Source organism: Kogia breviceps, chromosome 8 (genome assembly GCF_026419965.1).
Source record: "Kogia breviceps isolate mKogBre1 chromosome 8, mKogBre1 haplotype 1, whole genome shotgun sequence".
Classification (NCBI taxonomy): Eukaryota; Metazoa; Chordata; class Mammalia; order Artiodactyla; family Physeteridae; genus Kogia; species Kogia breviceps.
In genome coordinates this window covers 17,401,318-17,416,635 of record NC_081317.1, presented here as the reverse complement: position 1 = coordinate 17,416,635, position 15,318 = coordinate 17,401,318, and the positions used below count along the sequence as shown (strand labels likewise).

The 15,318-nt window shown below is 50.7% G+C and overlaps 1 protein-coding gene across 5 annotated transcripts in view; it reads right to left on the bottom strand.

The window, feature by feature from the left end:
* The window catches only part of ASTN2 (astrotactin 2), a 911,658-nt gene that overhangs the window by 247,641 nt on the left and 648,699 nt on the right, over window positions 1-15,318 (bottom strand). For all 5 annotated transcript variants that reach the window (XM_059071227.2, XM_067040875.1, XM_067040874.1 and 2 more), the window contains one exon: window positions 2,017-2,141. In XM_059071227.2, the coding sequence (XP_058927210.1) occupies window positions 2,017-2,141 (125 nt within the window). The remainder of the gene's footprint in view (window positions 1-2,016; window positions 2,142-15,318) is intronic.

The following is a 15,318-nucleotide window of genomic DNA, read 5'->3' as shown; positions in this document are numbered from 1 at the left end:
CTGCAGACACGGGGGAGAGAAGGAGAGAGGGTGGGAGAGGAGGAGAGGGCCGTGTTCTGAGTCAGGGCAAAGAAAACAGTCTGTACAGGAAGACTAGACACCAGCACCCCGGCAGCCTCTGCCCCATCTACGATTGCTTGCCCTAATTCAGAGCAGGCTTGGAGGGGCGTCCCCGATAGAGGGAGGCAGATATTTTGATGCAGACGGTTGATGCAGCTTATGCATTTGGTGGAATGGTGTCCAAAAGGAAACAAAACAAAACAAAAAAACCCCTGCTACCTCTTGATTATCGAGAAATTTACCGCACCATCTTCTCTGCCCCTCACCCCATCCCTGGGCCTCCCCCCGAAGTGATCATCACTCCATCCTTCACTTTCCCCGTCCCTGGTCCCTCCTGGATTCCAGCTTGAAATATAAGCCCCTTCAGTGAAATGTCAGCTCCTTGAGGGCAAGGCCATGGTCTATATTATTCCCACTCCTGCAGAGACAAAACAGAGCCTGACATATAGTAGGCTCTCAATAAATACCTATTTGCTGACTCACTCACTTCTTTGCATACTATTCCTGACCAAAAACCCATCCCCGGTCCTACTCAATCTCTGACCCCCATCTTACCTGACTCCATCCTAGATCCCCACCAAAGGATTAGGGGTAAAATGAAGTCCCGGGATTGTGGAGGGGGAGTGTATTTGGAGTGTATTTTTTCTGGTCAGTTAAAAAAACAAAAACAAAAACAAACAAACAAACAAACAAACAAACCTCTTCAAATGTAACAGTCCCTTTAGGAGGACACCTCCAAAGATCCCCAAATCAAAACAAATAATCCTAAGAGTTTGTACCACTAATGCAGAACCACAATGTACTGTATCACAAAAGCAGAGCCAGGGTCCTTACATCTTGGGAAAGTCCCCCAAAAGGGCAAGAGAGGAACTGGGAAAAGATGAGGCGGAACGGATGGGCATCCCGTAGCGGGACAGAAAATGCAAAAAGCCTCAGGAGAGGCCGCAAAACATGGCTTCTCAGTAGGGGAGAGACGGAGGTTGGGGGTTGGGGGACGGACTGCAGAGTGGAGTGAAAGGGGCAGAAGACCTGGAGCCATGGCACCTGGATCTAGTCCTGGCGGATTTACTGTGTGACCTTGATTGGTCCCTCCACCTCTCTGAGTCTAGATTCCTCACCTATAACATGAGAGGAATGATACCTACCCCCCCAGGATGGCCCAGTGCCCACATTCAAAAACAGCTTGTGTAACTGAGATGCTGTCAACTGAGAGGCTCCTGGTTGGGGTGGGGATGGGGGAGGTCAACTTATTTTATTTATTTTAATTTTAATTTAAATTTTATTTTTGTTTTTGCGGTACGCGGGCCTCTCACTGCTGTGGCTCCTCCCGTTGCGGAGCACAGGCTCCGGACGCGCAGGCTCAGCGGCCATGGCTCACGGGCCCAGCCGCTCCGCGGCACGTGGGATCTTCCCGGACCGGGGCACGAACCCGTGTCCCCTGCATCGGCAGGCGGACTCTCAACCACTGCGCCACCAGGGAAGCCCCACTTATTTTATTTTAAAATGACTTAAAAATGAACTGCACGATCTCGCTTCTATGTGGAATCGAAAAACGTTGGACTCATAAAGGCAGAGAGTAGGATGGCTGGAGGCAGGGAAAATGAGGAGATGTTGGGTAAAGGGTACAGGGGTTCAGTTATGCCAGATGAATGTGGTTTTGGGGTCTAGCGTGCAGCCCGGTGACTATAGTTAATAATACTGCACTGTGTACTTGAAGTTTGCTAAGAGAGTAAATCCGGCCTCGGCTCAGAGCCTGGAGTCTCAGGGGAGACCCTAGCTCTGCACAGTCCATAGGAGTCCAAGAAATGGTAGGTGGCTCCCTTTCACATCCCGTCCCTCGCGAACACAGAGGCTTGGCAGGGCCCATCTTGGACGCGCTGAGAGCTGAGAGGGACTGGAGAGCGGTTGTGTGTGTGGTCAGGGAGGCTGGGGAGGGGTCCAGCATGTGAGGCTTACCAGTGAGCAGCTGGAGGTCTGGGAGGGGCTCGGAGAGGACCCCCCGGCACTGCTCCTCCACCCGCAGCGGGATCACCGACAGCCCGTCGGCCAGCTGAGGAAAGTCCTTGATGAAGTTGTTCTCCCTGTGGAGAGGAGCAGAGAGGCTGCCAGATGGAGGAAGTGGAGGCTGCACGTGCTGCTGGGAAGGAGGGCAGGGAGCTCGTAGTCACAGGAGAGACTGACTCGTGAGCCGGTGGATGGCCTTGCTGGCGTGCCTCTGGCTCCCTGAATCCCAGCCCTGAGGCCATGGTGCTAAGGACGGGTTCCAGAATCCGGCAGGCTGGGCCTTCAATCCTGGCCCACCACTTAACTAGCTGCATGATCTTGAGCAAGTTCCTGGTCCACTCAGAACCTCAGTTTCCTTTTCTCTGAAAGCCAGATCTCAGGGTAGTTTTAAACGCTTAATGGGAGAAAGCTGCCAACTGCCTAAGACACAGTCTGATATTCTATAAACTGTCTGTTTGGCTGCTACATGTCCCTTTACAGAAGCGGTGACAATGGTGAGCCAGGATGTGAAGGAACTGAGGAGAGCGTGGAGTGCTTGAAGAAAGAGCGGGTGAGACTGAGCTGGAGAAAGGAAGCTTTGAAAGAATGGGTGTTTGAGTGCTAAAGTGGAAGGATCCTAAGAGATCTTTTGGATTAAACTCCTCCTTTTAGAGATGGGGAAACTGAGGCCGGGAGAAGGGGAGCAAATTTCTCACAACCAACGGGTTAGACTCAAAACCAGATCTCCCCACTCCTAAGCTAGTGCTCTTTCTTGCCCTAAATTCTTCAGGTACCTCTGTCGCTTCTCTGCAGGGCCACTCCAGGAAACAGAAGACAGGCCTGGGGTGCCCTCGGGGCACTGAACCCTGAACCACGGTAGTCTTAAGGTGTGGGGGATGAGGTGATAGTGCATTGCAGGGAGGCAGACTTCAATCTTCCAGACAATAGACCTGCCTAGAAATGGAACAGCCTGCCACTGCGAGGTGGTGAGCTTGCTGTAGCTGGGAGTATGCAAGTAGGAAACTTGAGAGCCACTTGGCATGGACGGTATCCAGGGCATTTCTGTACTCAGATCTGACTTTTGAGGCCCCTTCTTATTCAGAAATCCTCAGAGTTGGAGACACTAACTACAATCTGGAGAGGAGGAGGAACGGGAGGAGGAGGGGGCATTGAAGAGCATAGGGAAGGGGGTGTTTATCGCTTCATTTTGCCACCTGGAACGGGCAACCTTGAAATGAAAATCAGAAAGAGGCAAACAAAAATCTGTGATGCCAAAGCAATGCCTTTGAAGCCTGGATCTCGGGCAGTTCAAAAGCAGCCAAGCAAGCATTGTGTGGCCTGGGTCACCTTCCTTTCTGTACTCCACCCCAGGCACCTTCAAAGCTCACCATCTAGTCATTCATTTAGTGAACACCTTCTCGGTGTCCGACCCCTGAGCAGGTCAGAATCCAGGGGAGGACCCACTGTCTCCATCTTCAACATCACCAGCATCTTCGTCATCTCCGTCATTGTCATCTTTGACAGTTACTGACTGAATCCTTAATTTGCTAGGATCTCGCTAAGCACTTCGCATCCATTTAGTCATTTAAGCTTCACAGTGACCCACAAGATAGCTATCATTATCTTCATTTTACACGAAAGGAAAAATGAGGTTCAGAGTTAAGAGGTGGTAAATTGGGGATTGGAACCTGGTCTCTCTGACTGCACATCTGGTGAGGTAAGCGGCTGGGCCTTGGACGCTGGGCATGCGTGTGCACGATGTGGTTTCTAGGCCCACACTTGCACAGTTGAGCATGCTATCGTGTGCATCACGGGCGTGCCTGTGTTCGTCTGCAGAGCCGTACTTGCTTATGTCTACACGTGTGCCTGTTTACATGGGTTCCACCTCGGTGTTTGTGGCTGGCCTTTGATTTGTCTGCAAACTTGGACCTGTGGATCAGCCATGTGAATAGAAAAAGAAAACCTGCCAGGGGTCATGGAAGTGCCCCCAAGTAGCATGTAACACCCACCAGGGCCTAAGGAACTAAGTTTCTTCCTGTGCCCCTCATGCGGTGGCCTCTTGTGATACAGACCTTCCCTTAGACATACAATGAGGCGGAGGCTGTCCCCCTGCCCTAGTCATTCAACTAGCATGCGCTGAGCACACGCTCAGGGTGGAGCCCTGAGCTAGGTACTCAGGATCCAGAGATAGACTGGCTTCTCCCCTTGTCCTTTAGATCTTCCCAGCTGTGTGGGGGAGAAAATGGATCAGCCATGCGGAACAGTCAGTAGGGCCAGCTATCAGGGATTTGGATGGGCTGGAGGCTTCTGGCCAAGGGTCCCTTCCCCACGAGACCCAAGCACTTGTTTTATGAATAGGAGGGGGCAAGCCTGGGATGGCTCTGAAGATTGAGTTCATGATCTGCCCACACTGCATCCTAGCTGTGAAACCTGGAGCAAACCACTCAAACCTCAGTTTTCTCATCTGTAAAATGGGGATCCTAAGCGCTCTTCAGCCTGCCTTAGTGAAATCACAATAATAACAACGATGGCAATAACTGTTTGTTGAGTACCTCCTGTGCACCAGGCGATGCTCCAAGTACTTTACATGGGTTCTCACCCAACCATATGAATTAGGTGCCCTTAAGACCCCTAGTTGGGAGGTGGAAAAGCAGAAGCACAGAGCAGTTATGTAACTACTTAAAACCACACAGCTGGGAAGAGGGAGATCTCAGGTGGTCTGGCCCCAAAGCCCACACTCCGCATCACTGCACAGGTGTGGGCCACTGAAGACGCTGCCTGTGACAGTCACAGGCTGTCCAAGGTGGAAGAGCCCTAGCACCCCTGGGTGCACTGAGCCCAGACAGGCTGCAGCCAAAAGAAGGGGTCTGTTACTCATTGTAATTTGACCACATACGAGGGGCTCTGCTCTCCAGGTGACTTCAAGACCCTCACTCCAATGTTGTAAGACGGACGTGATGACACCCCCTCTTGACTGATGGGGAAATGGAGGCTCTGAGACGAGAAGTGACTTCCCTGGACATACACACCAAGTGCATTTGGGAAGAGGGTTCTGAAGGCAAGCTTATCATTTTTCACTTTACCACCCAGGGTCGCGACTTCACAGCTCTGGCTATACGTTTCTAATCGCAGAGGAGGGGGACAATGACACCCTCGCCAGCCCCACGTTCCTCTCCTCTAAGCCTTTTGCCTCCTATTTAAGCTGGGCTTGACTCTGGGCAAATCTGACCTCAATCTGACCTCAGGAGGGCAGGGGGCCAGCGCACACTCCCCTTCTCGGAGGAAGGTTTCCGCAGGACACAGGGAGGGTCTCGAGGAAGCGGGTGAGAAGGTGGGAGACCATGGAAGGGTGGGAGTTCACAGGCCAGTGCGGAGAGCGGGGAGGGAGGGAGGCAGGGGTGGAGCGGGGAATGACAACACAGCTGCAGCAAAGACCAAGGACCAGCGACGGCCCCTCCGGACTGGGCCCCTTCGCGGCTGCCTGGGCGATGGCCACAAGTTCTGCATGGCCTCTGCCAGCAGAGGGCGCCCAGGGCCTTTGCATTAGTCGGCTCTCCCGGGAGGCAGAACAGGACGGAGAAGAGCAGAGCTGGGAAGGTGCCACTGGGCTGAGAACCTCAGACAGAACCCAGACGGCAACTTCAGAATCCACCCACCTGGGGAAGGTGATGGGGAGGAAGGCAGGATGCTGGCTGAAACTCAGCTGGCTCGAAAACAAATCCAGATTCTCAGAGCTCGTGTGTGCGTGGGTGTGCGTGTAGTAAAGACTACCAGGCCACTAACGAATTCTAATAAGAGGAAGATAGGAAGAAGAGTAAGTAGTATTTGTTTACTGATCCTATTTGTTGGTCAGCAGCCATGTTCTAGGTAGTGTGCCGAGATACATGTGCACGCGTATGTCGTTTTCACCTCGTGAGAATTCTGTAACTACTCTTATTATTCCCATTTTATAGATGAAGACACGGATCCTCAGAGAGGTTAAGGAACTTGTCCAGCTGAGGTCCACGCTTAGGAAGTGGTAATGGGGCTCCTAGCTGAGAACCTGGTACTCAGTAAGCACACATTCAATGGATCAGTCCAGAGCCTGTGCTCCTGAGGAGCCAGGGAACCTGAGACCAGGCCAGAGAGGCCTGTGCTTCTGAGCCCAGGGCATCTGTGTGTGTGTGTGTGTGTGTGTGGGGGGGGGGGTTCTGCATAAGTTGTGTCTCCAACGGGGACAGGGCTACTGTTTCTTTGGACAAACACCTCCCCCCCAAATATCCATGAAAACAGTTCAATCTCAATTGACATTATATGGAAACAATTCATAAGATTTTTTAAATAGCAGATCCTGGGTTCCGGGGACTCAGGAGAACTCTGGGAGTGGGAGATCTTTCACTCCACCAACGTGTTTTGGGGTCTCCCATGCACACTAGGGGTACGGCGGTGGGAATTCAGAGGAGGTGCCTGGTGGAGAACGCAGGCACTGCGTGAAGGTCTCAAGGCCTCCGCCATCTAGCCCTGCCTATTCCTGCCTCGTTTCATGAACCACTGCCCCTGCCCGCTGTCCAGCTGCACTGATTGCTAAGTTCCTCTTATGGGTCATACTCACTTCCTACAAAGGGTCAGCTTAGGATTTGCCCTCTCTCAGTTTTTTTTTGTTTTTTGTTTTTTCCGGTACGCGGGCCTCTCACTGCTGCGGCCCCTCCCGCTGCGGAGCACAGGCTCCGGACGCGCAGGCTCAGCGGCCAAGGCTCACGGGCCCAGCTGCTCCGCGGCACGTGGGATCTTCCCGGACCGGGGCGCGAACCCGTGTCCCCTGCATCGGCAGGTGGACTCTCAACCACTGCGCCACCAGGGAAGCCCTGCCCTCTCTCTGGAAAGCTCTTGCCCCCCAGTTCCCTGCAGCAGGCCAACTCCTACTTGTCACTCAGACCACACATTATTCTCTGCCCTTCAGAAACCTTCCCAAGGTCAGTTCTCCCATTATACCCTCTCATAGCATCTTGCTCTTTTCTTCCAAGAAGAGCTTCGCAGTTCTTAACCCAGATGTGCTCTTCGGGACCTTGTTGGATATCTACTCTCCCACTAGACTGTGAGCTCCACGGGGGCCAAGACGATGCCTGTTCCATTTGCTGCTGCCTTCCCCAGGGCCTAGCCCAGTGCCAACTGCAAACAAAGAAGGTGCTCAATGAACCTTTGTTGAGGAAGCAAAGGAAGGAAACCCAGAGACAAAAGTAACGTGTGTATGACCTATGTGGAGTCCTTTCTGATGTTGTGTTACAGGGTACCCAAATGCATTCGTTTCCAAGGGATATTAGGGATTTTAGTCTAAAATGCCAGCCTTTCCATAAGAAGCTTCAAAACCCTACTTTTTCTTCCTCTAACTTCCTAATATGCAGACACCCTGGCTCCCATGGAGCTCAGATAGGGGCCAGGGCCACAGAGCTAGCGGGGAACCAGATGGGAAAAAGTGATCTCACTCGGCAGAGGCTGGCCGGAACTCCCGCTCTTGGTGAGCACATGGACACACGTGTGCGTTCACATCGGGGAGGTGCAGGGGATGGGGTGGGGGGTGAGGAAGGCTACGAGGAAACAGGAGGACCAGTCCAAAAGACACCCCTTCCAAAAAACCATGTCAATTTTCCCCACTTGGAATAAATCTTTCTTGTCACTTCTCTCTCATGCCTCTTGTTTGTGAGTCAAGTCCAGCAGTTACCTTGGGATCTGGTGGTGGAAAGGACATGGGCTCAGAAATCATACAGATATGGATCCGGAGTCTGGCTGTGTGACCTTGGAGAGGTCACTTACACTTTATTCAGCCTTCCATATGTCATCTGGAAAATGGGAGTGATGAGTTGAACTTCAAGGGATGAGGAGGAGGGTCCACATAGAGTTAGCTTTTTTTTTTTTTCTGGCCGCACCACGCGGCTTGCGGGATCTTAGTTCCCTGACCGGGGATTGAACACGGGCCCTCAGCAGTTGCAACCGCTGGACCACCAGGGAACTGCCCCCGAGTTATCTTTAATGCTAGTCCCTTTTCCTGAACCCCATGCCAGGTTCTAGATCCCTCTGACAGCCTCAGAGAGCCCAGCCCGGGGCCTGCTACAGCACAAGCCCTCCAAGAATCTGTTCAACTGTGTACAGAGTAGGGGCAGGCTTCTTCACCCCCCACGCCCCTGCATATGACCTCCAAGCGACACAGACCTAGGGAGCCTTTCCCCAGAGCAAGTACCTTGCGTAGCTACCCTGTCATCAGCCATGCTGACAGGAATGACAAGCGAGGGAAGCTGGGCTCCTTGGCCATCCTGGCTCCCCCCACCCTCCCCAAGGTTCTCCCTGCCACCTGTCCCCATTTAAGAATACGTGTGAGTGTTTTGGATACACTAATACACAGCTACCAGCATGCAAGAGCCAGTCACCCCTCAGTTCTGGGGAAATTAGCATTTAAATTGAGGTATTTCAGAGAAGTAAATCATCCCAGAGCCAGCCAGCACTGTCTGCAGCCTTTCCTTAGTCAAGGGAAGACTAGGAGTCTTGGCCTGCGTGCTGTTGGGTCCGCAGGGAGGGGGCCACTCTCCCTGGCTCTCCCTAGGCTGCCCGCAGCCTCCTGAAAGGGTGCCAGGAAGAAAGCCCAATACCAATGAGGACACCTCCCTTGGTTTGAACCATGATGACCCATCCTTCGCCTCCAGCTAAACTAAGCCCTTCTGCCAAGTGAGAGGCCACTTTGACTGAGATGTGGTTTCCTCTGTGATCCAGGAGTTGCGTCCCTGTCCTCATCTTGACTCTGTCATTGCCTTTCTGGGGGGTTTTGGAAAGCCACTCCCTACCTCTGGAACTGGGAGGGGTGGGTGACTGGTACAAAATATTTGTTTCTCTGAACCCCAGACTGAGACGCATTGGGCTAGATTTTGTAGCCATTCTGCAGGTGCTGGAGTCGTGGGGTCTCGTGGTGAATAATCTGATTCTCACGCTTGTCCACCCCCGCCCCAAGCTCCGCCCTTCTTGGGTACAGTTAGAAGCTCTGTTTCTAACTCTGTTCTCATGTGATTTGCTTCTTCATTAGGAGTCTTCATGCAAGTTTTTTGTTCAGGCGCCCTGAATTCAGTCATTCTTTCATTCAACCTTTCATTCATTCATTCAACCAATTTTCACTACTGTGTCCCAGGCATTGGGAAAACAATGATAAGAGAGACATTCCTCATTGTCAAGGTGCTCACAGCCTAGTGTAAGACACGTTATAAGTTGTGTGAAAATGTGTGCAAGGTGAATGATGGTGCTGAAAATGTTAAAATGAAGCCTCTTTCATTCCCTATGGTCGAAATCAAAGGTCTAAATATTGGTCTAAATCAAAGGCATTTGTCCTTAGATAGAAGAGCACATACCTTCTAGAAAAGAAAGGGAGCCATCACTCAGCTTTGGGCTAGATCTCAAAGCTGACTTTGTAGTGTCTTGAGCTAGACAATAGTTTCGAAAGCCAACCTGTGCTGGGAGTGAAGGTCCCTTATATATCAAAGGCAGGCCTGGCCAACCCAGATCCTAATATCTTATTTTAATGTACAGTTGGTACAGGCTATGACCTCAGGGGAGTTCCCACAGGACAGAAAAAGGAAGGCGAAAACCCTTTTTTTCTGCCACTAGTTCTGGGAGGAATTGCCCAGGAGAGAAGACCAAGAGGCCAAGAGTTCAGGCCTGAGAGTCACCAGACCCTCTTTCTGGGCTTCTTGGAAGTCAACATCACCTCCCTACTCACCCCAGCCTTGAGGGCGGTATCAACAAATGTCTAAATACCAACAAGGGTTTGGGGGAAATCCAAGGGGGATGGGGGTGAGGAGGAACAATGGGGTTTGCTCCCCTAGATCAGGGTATAATCTGAGGGTGGCTGTGAGCCCCTTTCTCTGAAAAGCCAACAGAAGGTCCCAAGAGAGGGTATCAGTAGGTGAGCAAGGGGCCAGCAAAAGTCAGCCCCCCAAGTCCTGCACCTGCAGGGTAGAGAGAATAAAGATGACAAGACTTCTTGGCATAAGCCTCCTGCTCCCCAAGGAAGCGGGGATGGGGAAGGAGGCCTGAGATTAGAACAAGGGTCCCATAAAGAGTGGGGACTTTGTGACTGTGGACTTGGCAGTGGATTCCAATATGTAGCCCCTCTGAAAAAAAATGCCCAAGACCATCCATATCACAATGGAAGCCAGTGCAAGGGCTGAGAGCCAAGCTCAAACAGGAAATCACATAGTGAACGCCAGCAAGGATCCAGTAGACCACATTTTTACCAGCCCCCACCTGCACCCTGAGGCCAAGCGGAGGTCCGGATGACTGCCTGGTAAGGGAAAGACAGGGCTGGCTGTTGAGGAGTTCACCTTTGAACAGACTAAACAGTTACCCTAAAGAGTATGTTCTGTATCCTTAACTGGCAAGTTGAACTACTTCTTTTGCTATCAGTGGAATGAAAACTTGAAGGAAATATTATATGGGCTGTAGAAAATTAAGAAGACGACAGTGTTTTGCATAACTGAGTTGCAGTGAAAACAATGTTTGAACCCTTAACTATTTAAAGACGCGGTTATAGGATAATGTGGTAGTTTAAGATTCATAGAGGAGGTTCAGAGACCCAGGGAGGGGCACTTAACACAGACTGGGGAGGTCGGGAAGGCTCCCTGGAGGAGGTGAGTCTTGACCGATTGGGAGGGGTTATCCAGGGAGAGAGTGAGGAAGGGAGGTGGGGGTGAGGTCCAGGCAGAAGTAATAGCATGTGCCAAGTCCAAAGGGGTGTGTGTGTGTGTGTGTGTGTGTGTGTGTGTGTGTGTGTGTGTGTGTGTGTGTCTGCTAAATGATGCTAAGGAATGTGTGCTTTATTCTGAGGGCAAGGAGACCCATTATAGGTTTTAAGCAAGACAGTGATGCCATCTGATCGGAGCTTTACAAAGAAGGCCTGGACGCAGGGTGGAGGATGGGCTGGGAAAGGAACAAGGCTGGGGTGATGGAGACCAGGTATGAGGTTTTGCAGCAACCCAGCCAAGACATCATGGAGTAGCTGGATAGCAGAATACAGGTGAGAGGCACAGGTTTGAGAGAGACTCAGGAGGTAGAACCTGCTGGTCTCCATCATAACAGCACGTGGCGGGGAGTAGAAGAAGAGTCACGGGATAAGCCGGGTCGCGCTGCCAGGGATGGCTGTGCTCTGCATGTCTGTCTCCATCCCAGGCCCTGTAGGTCTCGGTTGTAGGGATCTATTCGGCTGATTCCCCTCGGATTCCAGGATCTGGTCCAGACGCAGCCCGTAACCGCTGTCTCTTCTGGTTTAAGCCGTCATCCCCTCTCCCAGGGCCTATGGCAACAGCCTGTTGACTGCGCTCTCTGCATCCGGCCTTGCCCCTCCGACTTGTTTACCATCCTGCGGCCAGAGTGATTTTCTAGAAGGGCAGTCCTAACTCAGAGGTATCATTGGCTCCGTGTATTGGTGTTCTGTTGCTGCCGTAACAAATCACTGCAACCTTAGTGCCTTAGAATGACATAAACTTATTGTCTTATAGCTCTGTAAGTCAGATGTCTGACATGGGTTTGTGGGCTAAAGCCAAGGTGTCAGGCGGGTTGCAACACTGTCTGGAGGCTCTAGATGAGAATCCATCTCCTTGCCTTTTTCAGTTTTCTGAGGCTGCCCACGTTCCTTGGCTCCATCTTCAAAGCTAGCCAAGACGAGTCAAATCCTTCTGGAATCACATGGCTCTGAGCTCCTCTCTTGCCCCCCTTTTCCACTTTAAGGATGCTTGGGATTACACTGGGCCCAGCTGGATAATCCAGGATAATCTCTTTGTTTCAAGATCAGCTATGGGCAACCTCATTTCTACCTGCACCCTTAATCTCCCTTTTCCATGGAACATCATTTATTCCACGGATTAAAATGTGGACATATTGGGGGCCGTTATTCTGTCTACCACACTCCAGTTTTGTGGGTTTTTTTTTTCCAGGGTTATATCAATGCCTCTCCCTTCATTTGCGGGTTCGATGCCCCTTCCCTGAGTTTCCACAGTACCCTATCCTAACATTTTCACACTGGACTTGTGGTCCTGGTCACTCGCTGTCTCTTTCACCGGACCGAGGGCACTGTAGGACAAGGACCATGTCTGTCTTATTCACTTCTATGCATCCAGCCCTGACACACTGGCTAAGCACACTCGGGGGTTAATAAGTGCTTATTCAGTGAATGAACGAATGCCTCCTAGCTGAATGGAAATGGGGGTGGGGGTGGCGGCGAACAATGCATTCAGCTGTGGGACTGCAATCTCCCTCCTGTGAGGCCTGGATCGTTGCCTCACTCATCGCTGCCTCCCTACCCATCTTGCCCTTTCTTCCCTAGATAGCTAGTATCAAAATAGCAGGATCATTTATAAAGCTAATAACTATTGATCGCTTACAACGTGCTAGACATCATTCTAAGGGTTTTGCACATATCTCATTTCACACTCACAACAATCCCGAAAGGTAAGAACCCTTATTCTAATTTTTATTTTTTTAATTTTTTTTTTAAGGAGAGAACAGAGGTACAAGGAGGTTAATTAAGTTCACAGAGCTAGTAAGCTGGACTTTGAACAGTCTAACTCCGAGCTCTTAAAAACGATGCAAAAATATGCTAGGGAAGTTTTGTTTTCCCCCTAAATGAAATGCTGAGAAATGAAGATTGAGTCACTGAAAGTACCAGTGCTGGTTGAATGTCCCAGAGGCATCCCAACATTAATAACAGTAACTGCTCTTTATTGAATGCATACCATGTGCCAGATGCTCTGGAGGATTTGTTTCTAAGCCGCTCATTACAGACTGAATGTTTGTGTTCCCTCCAGGTTCGTACATTGAAACTTAACCCCCGATGTGATGGTATTTGAAGGTGGGGCCTTTAGGAGGTAATTAGGTCATGAGGGCGGATCCCTGATGAATGAGATGAGCACCCTTCTAAAAGAGGCGCCAGAGAGCTACTTGTCCCTTCTGCCATGTGAGGACATGGGGAGAAAGTGCCATCTATCAGCCAGGAAGTGAGCTTTCACCAGGCACTGAATCTGTCAGGGCCTTGACCTTGGACTACCCAGCCTCCAGAATAGTGAGAAATAAATGTTTGCTGTTTAGGCCAACCGGTCTGCAGTATTGTGTTATAGCAGCCTGAACAAACTAAAACACTTCTCAACAACTTTGCAAAGTAGACATGATTACCTCGATGATGAACGTGAGGAAACTGGGGTGCAGAGAGGTGAGGTCATTTTCCTAGGGTCCCATACAGGTGAATCAGGGCTGTCAGCTCCACCCCTCTACCCGCCTCTCCGACCATGCTCACACCTGTCTTTCTCTCTCCTGCCCTACCCTCATTCATACACGGGTGTGTATTCACACACACACACTAAATGTGAAGCCTGGGTTACACATTGCACAAGCCTTCCCTCTCTAAATGCAAAACCGCTTCCACCAGTGGCACCAAACTCACTTTAGCATTCCAGGCGTGGCTGTTACTAACTCCTGCCCTGGTAACTGCGATCCCTGAAATTGAAAGAAATTGCAGGCTAGAGAAACATTATCTTCTCCTCAGCAGCTTTGCCCTCCATCTCCTCACCTGTGTTTCAGCACCGGGATTCCTCATCCTGTCAAAACACGGGGAACAAGCTGAGTTGCTGTCACTAGGTCCTTCGGAGCATCTTCCCGAACTGTCCCCCCAGTTCTCAAGAGAAGGAATCCAAGGCCCTGACAGCCGGGCATAAAACTTTAGAGCTGGGGATGGGGAACGTTCGACATCACTAGGTCCAACCTCTGCATTTTTCCAACCAAGTGCTATCATTATCTCTTTTTTTTCAGACGCTATAGATGAGATTTGAAGAGGGAAATTAGCCTTGCCCCAAATACAGCCCAGATGCAGCCGGATGAGATCCAAGCCTAAAACCTGCCCACTCCCACAGATCTGCAGGGTGTGAGTGCAGAAACTCCTGGGCCGAGGTGGCAGCTGCCCCGCTGAGGGAGGGGCACCACTCAGCCTAGATCTCTCTCTCCACGCCCTGAGCTACAGGTTCCAGTGTACCTCCCTCCCTGAGAGCTCTAGCTGCTAATTCTATCACAGTCGAGGGCAGAAGCCAATATCCCTGAACCTTCAGAGATATTTCAAGTCCAATTAGGATCTTCATATTCTGGTATTCAGGGCCCTTCCACCCCACACCATTATTCATGTCTGTCTCAAGGATCTAGCAGAACGTAGAGCGGGGGCACAAAAGCACTTGCCAAATGATTCCAAGGGCTGAGGCACTGACTGTCCCTGAATCCTAGTGTGTGTTCTCACCGTTCCTCATCTGCATTCAATCCTGCGCTGGAGGAGACCGGTTCTGTGAAGCTGTGCCATTAACTTGCTGTGTGGCCTTTAGCAAGTCGCTTCCCATCTCTGGGGACCCTTTCAGCCCTGGGTCCATTTCCTTGACTCACATGGATGTCCCTAAATGGCTCTGGAGGGCTAAGAGGAAGTTCCCAAGAGGGGGAGCCCTGTTCCCATGGACACTGTATGTCTTCTTTCTTACCTTTTCTGAAGCAGTCTTTGCAGCCAGACACACCTGGATTTGCATCCTGGTTCCACCTCCCTTCCCCTGTGTGGCTCTGGTTGGACAGAACATTGCATTTTTCTGGGCCTCTGTTTGTTCATCAGAAAAATGGCAATAACAGTCATCCCTGCCTCACATACTTGCAGTAAAGATTAAGAGAGTCCATCATATGAATAGCTTAGCAGAAGGCCAGGGACTTAGCAAGCTGTCAATAAATGGTAGCTACTGCTGCTGTAGAGAACACTGTTCCCGCACAGTTTAATTTAACATTCTCAAAAAGCCTATCTTGATGACGAATAAGAAAGTTGCAGATTTTAGAGCTGGAACAGACCTCAAATTCTTTTGTTTTACTCCTTTCCAACCCAGCATACACAGCTTGCCCAAGTCACATGACAGAGCTATAATAAGAACCCAGGGACAGGTGGCCACTAATTTGGAATTCTTTTCTTTATAACATGGGTTTTGTTTTTGTTTTTGTTTTGCTGGTTGGTTTGATTTTTTGTAACCACATACCCTACTCCTGACTTTTAGGAGAGTTATTTATGCTTGAGGCAATGCCCCCCAGCCCCATGTGTTGAATACTTCTCTTCTGACCTCAGCATGCACAGAAACTGTTGTGAGGTGTCTGTCCCCCCCCACATTGAGAGCTGAGACTGTGTCTTCCTTCTCCTTCTCCAGCTCCCAACAAAGCCTTAGATATATAGAAGAGCCTCAAAAACATTTGTGAAATTGG